Here is an 18,599-nt window from a genome sequence, read left to right as displayed (position 1 = left end):
TCCCCGGGTTTGCAACGTGGCCCATGGTCCAGACAAAGATCACGGAGCATCCACTCTGTTCAAGGGCATACAGGAATCGTGTATAGCAATGAACAAGGGATGGCAAGGGTAGCACTAGCCGAGAGGTTGCAACCTGCTCAAGGAGTCACTGCAGGTGAGAAACAACCCACAAGTGCAGTAATGGATATGCTCAAGAGCTCGAGGGTGGCTACAAACTCTGCAGTGAAAACACTGCAGCCATCTGGCAAGGAGAGCAGTTCAATATGTCCTGCATGAGTATAAGCAAAGTCTACACGACCTGCAACCATCAAGCTATCAGTTTAGACGACTTCTGAACCCTAAGATGCACCAAGAATGGAGAAAAATTGGTGGCAGAGGGCCTCGGGATGAGCTGTCTTTCAGACTTCATGACAGGTCAAGACAAAGCTGTGGCCGATGGATGCACCAAGGAGGTGTCTCAGAACAGGTTGAGAGGAGAGGTGGAAGAGGAAACAACTGAAGTTCAGAGAGGATAGACTGGATGCAGATTGCGATCATAATCCTTGATAGGAGCTGCCATTGCAAGAGATGGATTACAGTGTTTGGAAAGAGGACATAAAAGTTTGGATGCTTAGGGGAGCTACAAACTTGGGTAGCATAATTGACAAGCTGTTGTTGGTGACTGATCTGCAACAGAGGGACCACAACCTCCACGAATAACTTGTTTACACGACTAGTTCGAAAGGCTACTGTCACAAGTCGAATCCCACACTAAGTATCGGATCCAGTACCTGCAGTGCAATTCCAGACCAAATGCCAGACTCCCATAATCAAGGCAGAATTGTATCAGGACTTTGTAAAGCTGCAGAAGGGTAGTGTGATCTGCATCCCAGCTGGTGTTACTCAAACAGCGAAGCGTATTTAGGCGTAGCCAGCACTTTTGCTTAACCTGGCAAAGATGTGGAACCCACGTCAACCGAGAATCGAAGACCAGCCCTAAAAAGTGACAAGTCTCCACCACATAAAGTAGCTGGTCACTGAAGTAAAGTTCTGGTTGTGGGTGAATAGTACGATATCGACAAAAGTGCATGACTCGTCTTGGCAGTGGAAAACTGAAAGACATCAATGAGGGCCCATGACTGTGCTTTTCATATGGCACCTTGCAGTCAACATTCAGCAACACACCTGCACCAGAGGAGGAATAATAGAGGCAAAACTCGTCAGAATATAAGGAGGGTGATACTGAGGGCCCTACATCTGCTGCTAGACCATCAATGGCTACTAGGAAGAGAGGTACACTCAGGACAGCACACTGGAGGGGGTGGTGGGGGAGGGGGGGGGGGGGTGTACTATGCGAAGCACCGACTCGAACCTGTGCAACAGCAGGAAGTTCTTGATGAAAATCGGGAGCGGACCCTGGAGACCCACCTCATGTAAGGTAGCAAGGATGTGGCGTCGCCATATGGTGTTATAATCCTGTTGCAGGTCAAAAAAGATGTCGGGCAAAAGCCGTTTAGATGGCAGACACCAGGTAAGCCACATTACCAGTAGTGGAATGGTCTTGACAAAAACCACCCTGGGATGGAATCAGAGGACCCCAAGACTCAAGGAGCCAACACAGCTGCCGGCTCAGTATGCATTCAAGCAACTTACAAAGAACATTGGTGAGATTTACTGGGTGATAACTGTCCATCTCTAGAGCGTACAGCCTTTCTGAATTGCAATGGTGGGAACTATCCCTGCAATATATCCTATGTTCCCGTAATCCTTCTAGCCTAACCTTCGTTACTCATTTTTCTCACTCATCTGACCCCCACCCTCTTCCCATTCCAGCACTACACAGCCGTCATTCCACCAACACACCCAGTCATTTTCTCTCCTTTTTCCGTAAGCCCCCCCCCCCCCCCCCCCCCACACACACACCTTTTCCCTGCTCTCCATCTGCACCTAGCTGCCCTACCCTCTCTCCACCTCGTCCTTGCGTGCTCCCAGCAGCACTTCACTGTCCCCCACCCCTACCCTGCTATCCGCCCCCCCCCCACCCCCCCTTGCCTCAGCCTCCTTATCCCAGCTCGGTTGCCACTCCCATCATGCACTGCTACTGTTGCTCGCAGCGTTGCTTCCGCTGCCAGAGGCTGGAGTCGTGTGTGAGTTACATTTGTGTGTATATGTCTGTTGTCTATTTTTTTACAAAGGCATTGTTGGCTGAAAGCTTACATTGTGAGAGTCTTTTTCGTTGTGCCTATCTGCAAATCAGCATCTCCGCTGCATGGTGAGTAGCAACTTTCCTTTTCATAATATTGTTACATTCCCTCCTGGAGTTTCCATTGTTTGAAATACTACAAACAGCTATATAAGCAAGGCTGTTCCAAATATTATGATGGTGGTGATGATGATGATGATGATTATGATATTTAAACAAATGTAACAAGATATCGAAATCAATTTCATTGCATTTGTATTGATGCAATATCTACATTAGGCAATTAAATTTTCCATTTGCCCTAATGTAACTGAGGTTTAACTGGAGACCTAAAGAGTTTTACAGGTAAGGGATTGAACATCTTTTCCACTAGTGGGATAAATGTCTCAACTGGTAAAACTGCTTGGATGACTGACTTTTTCATTTGATAACATTAATATAAGAAGAACTATATTTGCTCACCACTGATCCACATCCGGAACTTCTGCCAGTGGAGGCGTAAGACACCACAGGTGGTACGGCGAGTCACATTCGTCACACATGATTTGCTTGGACGGTTCGCTCTTCAGGCCACACACTCGACAGCTACAAGCTCTACACTGTGCAGCTGGGTTGTCATTGCAATTGTCACAGATGGCACGAACCGGACCTAAAAGCAAACTGTGCAGTTAATATGCACAAAAGACATCGCACAGGGTACAGAAACTCGTAAACTGTAGTCTGAAGAACTATAGCCTGCTGCCAGTGATGATAAAATAGCTCAGATGCACTGTGAGAGGACAGCAAAATCTGAGTTATATGCTGTCAGACTGTGCTGTAGCATATACAACACTCAGTACCCAAGCTTAAAATTCATAACAACAACATCAAATCGAAAACAAATGACATCAATTCGTATCTTCTGCTGAATGAAATCATTAGGGTCAGTGATTCTCATTGGGTATCATATACCACCACGCAATTGGCTATGATCGACGTCAATGAATTGCCAACATCGTCATGCAAAGTGAGAGCTGCTGACAGCATAAGTGAACTTTAGCCATTTTTCCTCATTTTGTCGATGTCTTGTCGCAAACAAGCCATCTATCATTTGCCATGAACTGCTATTTGATCCTCTAAAGTACTGGTCATGGTATGTCCACAGTAACCAAAGAAACAGGTAATCATCTTTTTTGGGAATGACACACAAGTGAACTCCTTCCAACGGTTACGATTCAGCTCAGAACACCTACACAATCAACTACGGCATAGTTACCAGCTTGTACAAATATATCTAAGGTCCCCCCCCCCCCCCCTCCCCCGTGCCCCCCAGCCAGCATTCTGATTATTTCCTGACACAAATTAACACAAGCCCAGTTTTGAGTTTCAGTCAAATATTGTAAGGCCCATCATGAACAGATCTACCATGCAGTTGCAAGGACAGTCCAAAACATTATGACCACCTGTTTAAAAGTGTGTTGCTCCACTTTTTTAAAACACTGTGCAACAGAGATTCTGCTTGGCATGGATTCTACGTGTCCTTGACAGGATTCCAGACATTGCAGCTCCAGATGTCTACGCACAAATCAAGCAACTGGTTTACAGGCATGCTACTGGCACGCTATATGTATCCCAATGGGTATAGATAAAGCACATTTGCTGGCCAAGGCATCAATATAACCTTGCAACATAGACAGTTATCCTGCTGGGAAATGTCAGTGCCACAGAGACAGACTTCAAGCATGAAGCGATGCAGGTGGTCCACAATAATGTTCACATAGTTCGCTGCTGTCATGATTCCACCACAGATCCCATGGAAGCCCAACTCAGTACAACCCATAGCATGATTCTTCTCTTTCCTACCTGCATCTTTTACATGGACACACGTTTTGTACACCCTTCGCCTGGATGCTGTGTAAGGACCCAACCATCAGCCTGGTGGAAACTCAATTATGCTGTGCCCAGGAACACATAGGGGTTATGTCATGTGGATCTCCATGTTCAACGATGGCATTTGAACAGTGTGCTCCGAAACACTTGTTTGTGTCATCAGATCCACCACAGATTGCTGCCTATCCTGGATTACAGAGTGGGGGATCCTCTGATAACTATGCTTCACCATCCTTCAATCACTTTCCTTAGGTGCTCATGACAGGAGTACGCCTACAGGCGACCGCTTTGCCATTTTAGAGATTCTCGTTTCCAGCGGCAGCAGAGCCACAAAAATGCACCCTTTGTCAAAACTGCACGTATCAGTGGACTTACGCATTTGCGGCCCATATTTTCACTATAATGACTGTCGATTCATCTCTTTTCCACTGACATTCCTTCCTTACTGCATCACACCACCAGGAGGCATTCAATCTCACAGTGGGCAGTGGTCATAATGTTTTAGTTCATCAGTGTAAATGTTCAAGCTAACTCTAATATACTGCAGTCTTCAACATGCCTAAAAACAACTATGTCTCACAGTAAGTCACATGCCAAGCTTCAGCAATCATGTTATTGTAATGGCAGAAGCAACAGCCAGGTCCCAATGCCATTATCCGGGGCATGAGTAGCAGCTAACCAACACAGCACTTTGACATAATGGCCACTTTCTGGATTACGACCCAGTTCTATGGGCAGTGACTAATCTTCAGCAAGTTTCTACGGAATTGAAAATATGCAACAGTGCTTGTATTTCACATTGACGACCTCGTTTTGGCCACATTCGGGGACGGCAGAGCAAGTAATCGGCACAGCAGACATGTGTGTGTGGCGATTGTTCAGCACTGACAGAGAAATGTAGCAGGATGGGGTGTGAAAACTGCTAGTGGATAGTAGGAGCCATCTTTGTGTTTTTTAGGAGGCTGGGTTTGTATGCTGGTGAGAGAGACCAGAGTGCGTAATAGGTGGTTGCAGCAAAACAATCAGCAAACATAATTTTTTATTATTCTGTTAAACTCTAAAAATTATATGTGCGCATCCTCATTTCGGGTGCAGCCTGGGATGTCCCCCCCATCGGTATGGCAGGAGTGGCAGTCACACTCGCAGTTCCCGCAAACAGCCACAAGGCAAGATACTTGCAGGGCGAATGCACATATTTGCCACGAGGAACTAACCTGCAACCGGAAGTTGCGGTACTGCATCAGACAACGACTGACATACACAGTGTGAAGCTGGCAGGATCTCTCTTTGTGCCTCAGATCACGGGGCAGCAGCAGGATGAAGTGGCCCAATGACATGGCCATAAGGCAGTGGACATCATTTTGCAACACAGGTGCAGCACGGGTAGCTGCATCAGGAGGACATCGTCCACTCTGCAGCAGAGGCTGACATGTGGAGGGTGTCGTGCATGACCCACGCTGTTAGTCCTAGGATATATATGCCGCCAAAAATAAGCTCAGCAATGCGGAAGGCAACCACTGCCACATAATTTCAGTGCCGTTGACACTTTCTGAAGGTCAGTCGCTGTCTGCAGATTTGGGCTGCAATTCAGGAAGTGGACAGTATGTCGAAATGCCGCGATGGCTACCTCTGCTACGTGTTCTGTATATGGCACTGGGCTCTGGCTGTGGCCTGTGTCATTAAATCGGGCTCAGCATTGCTGGTTTTTGGAACAAAATTTTTACATAAACATTCACGAATTTCACTGCTGATGGAAGCACAGTGTGGCGGCACGGTTTCTTTCGTCCATCACCTGCACCTACCTTGAACTCATTGGAGCAGATTGCCAGTAGGAAAGCCGAGCAGAAACCTATCGTACTGCAACTCGCACTATGCTGGGTACAACATAACATTCCCAAGAATGGGGAAAAGGTCTTAATTTTGAATGAAAGGTGGAAATACTGGCAAAACTTCACTATATTCTGAACCTTGATAATGTACACGTTCACTGCTACGCCCGTGCTAATCTTAACACAGTCATGTACCAACCCTTTCATTGATATTAGCAAGTTTATGGTAGTGTATTTCCCAAAATCTGAACAGCTACTAAGCACAAATTGTTCTAACATGAAAATGCACACCATTCTATTAAGTTCATCAGTGTCCAATGCACTCCAGTTTTTAGTCACTGATCTGCTCAATACGTCACTTGGAATTACTGTCTTTTCTCATCAACAAATAAATATGTCCCCACTTTAGAACACTTTTGAAACATGCAGCACAATGAAAACTGGCAATTATAACTTCTTTCAGAGCTCATACTACACACGGATGTACCACTGAAAGGCTTGGCTCTAACTCTTTAGACTGTTGTAAGCATTCTATACCTCCAAGAGAAAAGACGGGCGAAGAATACTCCATTCTGATTAGTCAGTTTTCTTTAAAGCCAATAGAAAAACATTATTCTCCTGCATTAGTCCGCATTTTTCGTGACTAACCCATCAACAAATAACATGCTTTCGAACTGTACTTTTTCCTGAAATAAATATTTAACATTCTGATATTTTGTTTATACTTTACATTATTAACTATTTTCATTTACGCTTGAATGAGCTTTCCTTTTACCATAAACTTACTTAACATATTATGATACAAAATTCCCTGTCATCTGCATTCACACTGTCTTAAAACTTTCTCACACTACAGCGTTCATTAGAAGAACAATGATCTACATATTTGCTTTAGACCACATTCATGCATCATTCACACTACTAAAAGCATATACAAAACTGTACAAATACAAATAAACAAAAAAACTTCCAGAAATAAAGAGAACAATTCACAAAAACATTCTCTTTACCTGCTCAAACATTCCACGAGTGTAATGCCAGTTCATAGTGTCCAACAGGCACAATACTTCGGTGATCAGACATGTTGCCATTGTCAGGTGCACTAACGAACTGATCTCCTGAGGGCGAGCGGCCGTATTAAATCCCCTCCCCTTGCGAGGCATTCTCTCCACAGTCTGCGCCCGCATGTCAGTGGTCACTGAGACGCTGGTGTCAGCATCTGTGGTGGCGTCGGTGTAATTGTCTCGTCCGCCCTAGTCACCCATTCATTTCCTTTGCTGAGCGTCTTTTTAATTAGACTCAATGCTGGTTCCCATGCCCTGCTGAGGTTGTAGCTGTAATCTCGGTTGATGAGTCCGTCCCTGGTACAAATTTCGGTTTGATGCTGTCCCAGTAGTTAAGATGTCTGCGCCAAGACCCTGGTATGTTGGTAGTCCATTTTGTGATATTCAGACAAACAGAGCTCTGCGACCGCCTACTTGTTGGGGTACCCAAGTCGAGTGTGCCTCTGATGTTCTCTGCAACGATCTTAGCTGGTGCGCACTCTCTGTCCAATTGACACGGAATCTGGTATACGCCGGCCTTCCGCAAACCGGTATCATCTTTGACACTTCCCAATAATGCTTGTGTTTTATTTGGTGGGCAAAAGACAGTTTCTACTCAGGGTTTCCTCAATATTCATCCTATTTTCCCTGATAGTATCCCAGTATATGGTATATAGGCAGTGGCCCTCTCTTTCTCCGTGGCTTCTTCCGTCTCCACACGCTGTACTGTACAGGTTGGGCGGAGAGCACATATTATCTGCCATTCCAAGTGCCATTTTTCCGGAATACAGTTTTGAGGTGTTCCAGCACTTGGGGCAGACTCTCTGTGTCAGAGGTGGTGCGCACCCTGTGCACCAGTGTTTTTAGCAACCCATTCCTCTGCGCAGGGTGGTGGCAGCTATCCACATGCAAATAAAGGTCGGTGTGCATTTTCTTCCTGTGTACCCCATGGCCCAGGGTGCCACCTGCTCTTCTTTCGACCATGACGTCCAGGAATGGTAATCTTCCTTCTGCTTCAGTCTCCATAGTGAATGTGATGTTCGGATGTATGGATTTAAGGTGTGTAAGGAAGACTAGGAGCTTGGCTTCATCCAAATGGATACCAACTTGTTTTCTACATTATGTGGATGACACTTTCGTGATCTGGCCCCATGGAAGGGGCAAGCTCCTATACTTCCTTACACACCTGAACTCCATACATCCGAATATCAAAATCATTATGGAGACCGAAGCAGAGAGAAGATTACCATTCCTGGACGTCAAGGTCAAAAGAGCAGATGGCACCCTGGGCCACGGGGTATACAGGAAGAAAACACACACCGACCTGTATTTGCAAGCGGATAGCTGCTACCATCCGGTGCAGAGGAATGGGGTGCTAAAAACACTGGGGCACAGGGCGCGCACCATCTATGATGCATAGAGTCTGCCCCAAGAGCTGGAACACCTCAAAACTGTATTCCGGAAAAACGGGTACTCAAAATGGAAGATCAGATGCACTTTCCACCCCCCTCTACAGTACAGCATGTGGAGACGGAAGGAGCCACAGAGAAAGAGATAGCCACTGCCTATATACCATATACTGGCACACTATCAGCGAAAATAGGATGAATATTGAGGAAACCATGAGTAGAAACTGACTTTTGCTCACCAAACAAAACACGAGCATTATTGGGAAGTGTCAAAGACGATCTCGGTTTGCGGAAGGCCAGCATATACCACCGTGTCAATGTGGGAAGACTTATACCGGACAGAGAGTGCGCACCATCGAAGATCATTGCGGAGAACATCAGAGGCACACTCGACTTGGGTACCCCAACAAGTCTGCAGTCGCAGAGCTCTGTTTGTCCAAAAATCACGAAATGGACTACCAACATACCAGGGTCTTGGCATAGACATCTAAATACTGGGAGAGCATCGTTAGAGAAGCTACTGAAATTTGTACCAGGGACGGACTCATCAACCAAGATTACAGCTACAACCTCAGCAGGGCATGGGAACCAGCACTGAGTCTAATTAAAAAGACGCTCAGCAAAGGAAACGAATGGGCGCCTAGAACGGACGAGGCAATTACACCGACGCCACCACAGATGCTGACGCCCGCATTTCAGCGACCTCTGATGCGTGGTCGCGGGCCGTGGAGAGAAAGCCTCGTGAGGGGAGGGGATTTAATACGGCCGCCTGCCTTCAGGAGCTCAGTTTGTCAGCACACCTGACGATGGCGACATGTCTTATCACCGAAATATTGTGCCTGTTGGACACTATGGACCAGCAGTACACCCGTGGAAGGTTCAGGCAAGAAATACGCTGGGAGAAACTGAAGAATCACATTCTCTTTACCTGTCTCTTGAATGTGTGTGTGCACTACTGTCCTCTAGCAGATAAAAATTAGAGCTATGTACTTCCGACTGGTGTGGCCGAGCTGTTCTAGGCACTAGAGTCAGGACCCGTCCGACCACTACAGTCGCAGGTTCGAATCCTGCCTCGGGCATGGATGTGTGTGCTGTCCTTAGGTTTGTTAGGTTTAAGTTGTTCTAAGTTCTAGGGTACTGATGACCTCAGAAGTTAAGCTCCATAGTGCTCAGAGTCATTTGAACCATTTTGAGCTACGCACTTGACTGAATCCGCTTCAGACCATCTGTCACTGTGCTTGCATGAGTCATTCTCCTGGTACACAGGCTCTAGAAAGGGGCAATATAAGGTGCCACGCCTCAACGGTCCTGAGGAGATTCTACAAACCGATTGGAGATCACCTTTCTACAGACAACCGATTACCAAAAGTTGAACAAAATGTTCACCATGTTATTGTTAAATTAGGTCTTTACAAAAACCATACAAAAGTCATCCAATCAAAACCTTCAATGGACATTTCCTTTTTTTCATAACCCTGTTCCTTTACACACTCACTGCAAACAAATGACTCTGCCTATTTTGGAGCTACTGCTGTTTAACAGCAAATGTTAAACAACATTAATGTTATCTGAATAGCAATTTCTAGTGATTGTATGTTAAAACTTGAAATTTGACCTCCTTACTCGTGCAGAAACACCAGAAGTTCATTCAACTGCACGTTACTGTAAAAAGGCACTGAAAATAGGCTGTGCAATGTTTCCCTTTTAAATATAATTGTGTTCAGATTCAAGTTTATTGTCTCCTCTTCATTCTGAACATCTGCACCTAGAAAATCAAATTCTCTTTCAACAGCGCTAGTGGAGATTTCGTGAACTTCATCACCTTTGCAGTTTTGCTTATGATCAAACTGATAAAATTTAAAAAGCATTTAACTTTATATTCTGTAACAACTTTTTATACTATCTTCTGAATATGCACTGACTTCTTCCATACAGTATTTTATAAGAAAGGGAACATTACACAAGTATATGACTCAAGATCTGACATTAGAAAAACAAAAAACACTTTTTACATTACAAATGACTTCTTCTGTTGTACCCCAATGCCACATCGCATTGTTATTGCATGTGTTTTTACTTGGTGGAACACTGTGCTACTCCAAGTATGGAACTATGACTCAAGGAGAAAGCACAAAGCCCTCACAGGTAGAGCAACTCATGGTAATACTGCAATCGCCATTCCAACTTGAAGGCGCACGGTGTTCATCTGAATATGCATCACATGTGAAAAAGGTAACAAAAACCTGAAAATGGCTACCAATTTTTAACCACTAAATTATTACGTGGTTTAACGGTCACAATCATCATTCGCTGGCTAGGTAGACACAAGATTACACATTACTCCGCTGAACTGATACGGAACGCTGTAGCTGTGACAAGGATCACACAAAGCAGTGGTTATTCAGTCTTAAACAGAAGAAAGCTTAGGGGTTACCATCCTGTTATCAGAGATGGAGCGTCAGCTCAGAATGCGAAAGGACTTGTCAATGGAACAAAACTAACATATGTCTAAATCGATTTTGAAAAACTTTAGTATTCACGTCAATGGCAGCTATCGATCGCAGCTTAAGAGGTGCTGCATCTTGCGATCGACAATCGCAGCTTAAGAGGTGCTTCATCTTGCGATTGACGATGATCGCTGCAAGAAGCATAGGCAAGCAGCTGCTATTTCACTGTGATAGCCAACAATGCACGAGTTTTACCAGCAGACCTAGCTGCCATTCACAACGAGAACTCTGTTTTGGACACTGATTTCCTCGCTTCTAGCTTATGATGAATTTGGCTTTGTTTACAGATTACATGTTAGTATCGGAAGCAGACAGAAAAGTGGCAATAAGGTCTTACCATACTGGGCTTTCAGTGAACCATTCACACTCCGTGTCAGTGCAATGAATCCTATGTTTCTGGAACTGTCACTGCAACACCAGCAATGGCAGCAACTAAATGCAACAACTGTCACCACAACGGCAGTAGCACCAGAACAGTAGCCACAACAGCAAGAACAGCATGCTGCCCTCCTGCAACTCTTGTCTCAATAGCAGTAACGATGTCAGTGATCACGGCTAAGTCCACACTGCCATTTGTCTGTTTTGATGAGGCTTCAGAGAGCACTACACTGTTTTGCTTATAGAACTTCTGGTAAGCAGCATAATCTTTATTCTCGTCTTCTAGCAGTCGCTAGTGCAAAGTTATGATCACTTATGAACCCCAGCAATTTGTATTTCGATGCCCACCAATTTGTATTTCGATGAACTAAGTGCTCTGTTAACTAAATGCTACAGTTGTACTTAATTTACCCTGCTGAAGCTAGACTCCAATTTAATCAGTGTGATAAACAGCTTGAACACATTTACACAGCGTGAACTGCTGAGTTGCGGGATCTTGTATGTCAGTACAGTTTCACTTATCAGAACTCTAAAGTTTCCTAAGCAGAATGATTGATTCATGCTGTGATTGTGCACCTAGCCTCAGATAGGGACATCGAGGCCAAACGGTTGGTCGGATCTGATCCCTGTTTTAGTGAAGTTTTTAACATTGCTATCTTTGCTCAGCATAGTTTCAGTCACCATCAGATGTGACAGCCACCTTTTCATGCCTTAAGGCTCAGCCAAGTTCATGGTCACCTGGATTGCCAGTGTATTCTGAGAGACTTCAGTATGTTAATCTAAATGCTCCCCCACTGTGTCAAGTGTAACTTCTTTTAATACTAAATGGGCATGTCACAAACGCCTTCTCTTATTGACACTGAAACATCCATCAAGCAAAATGACGAAGTTCAGGTCACGATGGGACTGCAGCAGACACTATTCTTGATGTCTTCACTCACACCTCACTGTGCAGTGTCAGGTGTGGGGCAAACACGAGCACCTCACAGCTGTTTGTAAACAAGCTACTCACTGACATCCTGTGCCGAGAAGGCCCAGTGACAGTGCACAGCTCTGCGCAGTTATGGCTGCTGACCAGGCAGTTCCACCAGCAACACAGAAACTGACATTGGCCTTTCCTATTGCCATACAGTCAGTAGAGTTCCAGCTGGACAGCGCATCTGCCACGTCATTAACCAATGAGGACACACATCGGCATTTCAGCTCACCTTCGCTGCAAAAGCCTCAGTGACGGGTCACACCCATTCCCTCAATCGGACGGCTACTGCGCAACGTTTCTCGCCAAGACCCAACCCTAACCATTTGTAGGAGAGAGTCCTTATCGATTATGCGGGACCACTTCAGGGAGCTACGTGCCAGCTGGTCGTGGACAGTCTCTCAAACTTCCCTTACATGGTGCAGGTGCTGCCCACTACCACGCCTGCTGCCGTCCGTGCCCTCTCGATATTCACCACAGAGGGAGGGCCGCACACCCTAGTGTCGGACCACAGTCCCGAATTCTCACCATCACAGTCATAGTCTTTCCACATTGAACAACTGACCACCATCCCAATTTACTCCACCCCCAATATAGAGGCCGAGAGGATGATTCATACTTTTAAAAAACAGGTGCAGAAGGTCTTGCCGACATTGTCTAATGAGGAAGCATTACACGGCTTCCTTACTATGTATCGGTCCACCGCCGGCACGAGTGCTGTCATTGTTCCCTGTTAGACCACACGTGTCCTGTGCAGCGTACCCAGCCTGCGTACAGGTCAACCTACAAGCAGGTGCCTACATCTGAGTACACTAGTTTGGCTGGTGTCAAAGATGAACCTTTGGGGCCACCATAGGCCATAGGGGCCATTAGCTCGATGACACCGCAGACAGACGAGACTTCTGACTCGCCACCGCAATCTGCTCCAGCAGCAACCACATCTGCAACTGGCATTCTCGCACCCACTGCCGCCTCCCACTGCCCAGTCAAATGCCAGGGCCACCGACCACTGCACCACCTACACTGCAATGCAACCTATACACCCACTAATGGTGTGGGAACTTGTGAGGATGGAACCACTGCTTCCTCCTCAGCATTCCCTCACCCATATTGTAGTGGTGCAGCCTGCTGCCTGTGGCACACTGTCACCTCTGGCATGCTGCCACCTCTGCCACACCGGTAGTCACTGGCCGGGCTGTCTGGGTAGGACGGACCCGAGCCCTTGTAGCTCGATCTGTTAGTAGGGAGTTCTGTTGCACCTCCTGCAACCCTCTCACCTTCACCAGCATAAGCCTGTACAGTTTTGGCCCTGCATGCTGATTTCAAAGGAGGGAGGGGGGGGAATAAAATATCTATGCCAACTGTAGAAGTCTATCGCAGCTCAGAGGCACCGATCTCATGATCGACGATCACCGCTAGAGGCACATACAAAATATCACACAGTCTTGTGGGGACAAGGTCAGGCAAGCAGGCACCAGAACAGCTACATATAGAACATTCCATGAGTTACTACCAGTTACACCTTGCTGCTATTTGGATAATGAACCTGTTTTGGTCACCGACTTTCTTCCTCCCACTATCGGTGTCTATTACAGCTCAGGATGACTTTGGTTCTGTTCATGCCTTTAACGCGTCAGTATCAGGAGTGGGCAGAAAAGAAGCCACACGTGTGGAAAAAACACAGCCGGCAGTTCCAGCTTTTGTGACATACGGAAGTACAAGTATCACACACTGCCTCTGTTATGGTCACAGTATAGATGCCGAGCCTTACAATGTCTGACACAAAAGGATGAATTGCAGTAGATGATTTTTCAGATGTTAGTATATGGAATGGAAAAGGAAACTGATGGTCTGTTACAACAAAATTAGTTCACCTTCAGGTAACGTAAAGGCACCAGAGAGGCAGCTCTGATGTAGAAAATGTATTCGACAATGTAAAATGGTGCAAGATATTTGAAGTTCTCATAAAAATATGGGTAAACTACAGAGAGAGGCAAGTAACGTACGGTATGCACAAGACTTGTGAGGAAAAAATAAGAATGGAAGACCGATAGGGAAGTACTCAGCTTATAAAAGGTTTAAGACAGGAATGCAGTCTGCCTCCCATGCAGTTCAACCTGTACACCAAAAAACCAATGTACAAGACTGATATTAAAACTGAGGGTGAAACGACAGCGATGATAAGATTCGCTGATGACATTACTACTCTCATTTAAATTGAGGTAGACTTAGCACCTAACTTTCTCATCATTGCTAATATCCAAAAAAATAAATCCTACTACAGTGCACAATAAAACAATGATACCTGTGTTTATAACATTGGAGAAAAAACTGCAGTATGGTTATGATAAGGTAATATGAAAGATAGCACATAGAATAGCAAAGGAAACATTTCTGATAGTGACTGCATGCAATTCTATCAATGTATTTATTTTCTTAGAGAGATTTCAGTTATTGCTCCCATCTCTATTTGCTTTGCATCAGTAATTTTATTTCCTACTTTCATGTAATTTTATATCAAAATCAAACACATCAAATACTATTTGACAACAAAATTCATTTTAATTAGTTCTAAATTATCCAAGAACTTCCCTGTGTATATCTTCCCACTGTTTAGCTGCAGCTGTGTACTAAATTTACATAATTTCTCCCATATTGATTCCTCATGTACAATATAATTAAAATTATTTTCTGCTTTTAAACTTACATCTACATCGATACTCTGCAAATCACATTTAAGTGCCTGTCAGAGGCATATTTTTCATTTTTTCTTACTGTCAACTATCAACTTAGATTCACTGACAGATGACTCTCTCTTTTCTTGGACTTTTGATAAATTAAATCACTTACTTGTTCCTCCAAAGTTGTGAAAGTAGAACATCAGACTGCTACATCTGATGACTCTTTGCCTTGTGCTAAAACATTACATCTCACCATCAGGTCTTGACATTTATGTACTTCAGTAAATCCTTGCTCAGTAAATGCCATAATCTCTTTTACACCCTCATTCAGATCTCTAAATTATTAATATACTTTGTTCCTCACTAGATCATACTGTTCAATTATCTTAGCATATAATTCAGCCTGTAAATTAAGTGTGGTTGTTTTTAAATCTGATATCTTTTACTTTATTTGAATCATTTCCTTGTGAGACTCAACAGTATGTTCCTCTAATTTATTGACTTGCTGGTCTGTTTTTTAGCATTAGTTGTATCTAATTTGGCATTTAATTCAGTAGTTGCTTCAGAAAGAACTATTTGAAATTTAATGCTTTGAGCCTTTAAATCAGCACTGGTTTGGCCTATCTTCTCATTTGGATACAGTTCCTGTCCCGTTCTAGACTTTAGTCAGTCGGGTTGTTTTGGCAGAAGAGACCAAACAGCGAGGTCATCAGTCTCATCGGATTAGGGGGAAGGAAGTCGGCCGTGCCCTCGCAAAGGAACCATCCCGGCATTTGCCTGGAGCGATTTAGGGAAATAGTGGGAAACCTAGATCAGGATGGCTGGAAGCGGGATTCAACCGTCATCCTCCCGAATGCGAGTCCAGTGTGCTAACCACTGCGCCACCTCACTTGGTAGACTTCAGTTCAGCAACAGTAAACCCAATCTTCTGGCCCCAACTGTGTGCCACTCTCTGCCAATGCACCAACTGGTCTTTTACCTTTCTCTGCTCCTCTCCTTTTCCATTCCCCATTCCCCTTCTCCCGTGTCTCCCACAGCCTCCCGATGCTGCATCTGGCAGTCTTGTCCTGCCACCATCTACTCTCTGAATATTTTTGAGTCATCAGTCTACTGACTGGTTTGATGCGGCCCGCCACGAATTCCTTTCCTGTGCTAATCTCTTCATCTCAGAGTAGCACTTGCAACCTACGTCCTCAATTATTTGCTTGACGTATTCCAATCTCTGTCTTCCTCTACAGTTTTTGCCCTCTACCGCTCCCTCTAGTACCATGGAAGTCATTCCCTCATGTCTTAGCAGATGTCCTATCATCCTGTCCCTTCTCCTTATCGGTGTTTTCCACATATTCCTTTCCTCTCTGATATTGCACAGAACCACCTCATTCTTTAACTTCTGAGTCCACCTAGTTTTCAACATTCGTCTGTAGCACCACATTTCAAATGCTTTGATTCTCTTCTGTTCCACTTTTAACCACAGTTCATGTTTCACTACCGTACAATGCTGTGGTGCAAACATACATTCTCAGAGATTTCTTCATCAAATTAAGGCCTATGTTTGATACTAGTAGACATTTCTTGGTCAGGAATGCCCTTTTTGCCAGTGCTGGCTTGCTTTTTATGTCGTCCTTGCTCCATCCATCACTGGTTATTTTGCTGCCTAGATAGCGCAATAACTTCATCTATTCTGTGACCGTCAATCCTGATGCTAAATTTCTCGCAGTTATCGTTTCTGCCACTTCTCATTACTTTTGTCTTTCTTCGATTTGCTGTCAATCTGAATTCTACACTCATTAGATTGTTCATTCCGTTCAGCAGATCACGAAATTCTTATTCACTTTCACTAAGGATAGCAATGTCATTAGTGAATCACACCACTGATATCCTTTCACCTCGAATTTTAATTCCACTCCTGAATCTTTCTTTTATTTCCATTGTTGCTTCTTCAATGTACAGATTCAAAAGTAGCGGCGACAGAGTACACACCTGTCTTACATCCTTTTTAATCTGAGCACTTCATTCTTGGTCATCCAGTCTTATCATTCCCCCTTGGCTCTTGTACATATTGTATATTACTAGTCTATCCCTATAGCTTATTCCTATTTTTCTCAAAATTTTGAAAGTCTCGCGCCATTTGACGTTGTCGTACGCCTTTTCCAGGCCAACAAATCCTATGAACATGTTTGATTTATCTTTAGTCTTGCTTCCATTATCAACTGCACTGTCAGAATTGCCTCTCTCGTGTTACCTTTCCTAAAGCCAAACTGATCGTCATCTAAATATCCTCAGTTTCCATTTCTGTTCTTCTGTATATTATTCTTGTCACCAACTTGGATGCATGAGCTATTAAGCTGATTGTGCGATACTTCTCACACTTGTCAGCTCTTGAAGCCTTCAGAATTGTGTGGGTGATATTTTCTGAAAGTCATATGGTATGTCGCCAGACACACACATTCTACACACCAACACGTATAGTTGTTTTGTTGCCACTTCCCACAATTATTCCAGAAATTCTGATGAAATGTTGTCTATCCATTCTGCCTTATTTGTTCTTAAGTCCTCCGAAGTTCTGTTTAATTCCGATTCTAATACTGGATCCCTTATCTCTTCTAAATAGATTCCCGTTTCTTCTTCCATCACACCAAACAAATCTTCCCCTTCATAGAGGGGTAACAGTGGATTTCCCATTGCACTCTCAATGTCACCACCCTTGCTCTTAATTTCACCAAAGGTCATTTTGACTTTCCTATACGCTGAGTCTGTCCTTCCGACAATAATTTCTTTTTCAATTTCTTCACATTTTTCATGAAGCCATTTCGTCTTAGCTTATTTCATTCCTCAGCAACTTGTATTTCTGTATTCCTGAATTTCCCTGAACATTTTTGTCCCTTCTTTCATAGATAAACTGAAGTATTGCTTCTGTTACCCACGTTTTCTTCACAGTTACCTTCTTTTTCTTTCCAACTTCCATGATTGCCTTTTTTAGAGACGTCAATTCCTCTTCAACTGTACTGCCTACTGGGCAGGTATACATGCCAACATCGCAAGCTGAAGGTGAAGAAACAGGGAAAGTATATGAGGATATTAAAAGCGTAATACAGCATGTATAGGGAGATGAAAACCTAATAGTCATGGGCGACTGGAAAGCAGTTGCAGGGGAAGAAGTAGAAGAAAAGGTCACATGAGAATCTTGGCCGAACCTAAAGCCTTAAAGAACTTTAAGCATATCTTGTCATTTCTTAGTACTTCCACATCCCACTACTTTACATAATGATTCTTGCTGACTAATCTCTTAAACTTCAGCCTATTCTTCATCACTACTACTGCAGTAGCCACCAGAAAGATTGCAGGAGGCGCACATCGGCACGGTGCGTCACGGACGGTAGTTGCCGCAAGTAAAGTCCCGTCCACCAGAGAGCATGCGAGAATTCAGCCGCGCCCTCTTTCGGCGGAACAACAACTCAGGCAGAACGAGCCGTGCCCAGTAAGTTTTACATCGGGCATGCCTAGCAGACAGTTCCCGGTCTACACTAGGTGAAGTGCGACGGACAACGTGAATCGTGTTAATACACAATTGGCAACGAGTAGGGTCGTTCTTTCGCATGTTGCGTCATCGTTCCGGTTTCGCAGCTTATCCACAGCATGGAGGATTTAGTGCGGGTTTTGGTTGAGCAGCAGACGGCGCTCATGGCCACCATGAAACAAGCGCTTCCGGCGTTGCTCTCCACACA

The 18,599-nt window shown here is 44.5% G+C and overlaps 1 protein-coding gene across 1 annotated transcript in view; it reads right to left on the bottom strand.

Moving 5' to 3' along the window:
• Positions 1-18,599, bottom strand: part of LOC124551202 (E3 ubiquitin-protein ligase UHRF1-like) — a 149,548-nt gene that overhangs the window by 55,254 nt on the left and 75,695 nt on the right. Inside the window, exon 6 of the mRNA XM_047126193.1 lies at positions 2,645-2,831. Within this exon, the coding sequence (XP_046982149.1) occupies positions 2,645-2,831 (187 nt within the window). The remainder of the gene's footprint in view (positions 1-2,644; positions 2,832-18,599) is intronic.

The sequence above is a fragment of the Schistocerca americana genome, chromosome 9 (genome assembly GCF_021461395.2).
Source record: "Schistocerca americana isolate TAMUIC-IGC-003095 chromosome 9, iqSchAmer2.1, whole genome shotgun sequence".
Taxonomy (NCBI): Eukaryota; Metazoa; Arthropoda; class Insecta; order Orthoptera; family Acrididae; genus Schistocerca; species Schistocerca americana.
This window is presented reverse-complemented; position numbering and strand designations above follow the sequence as displayed.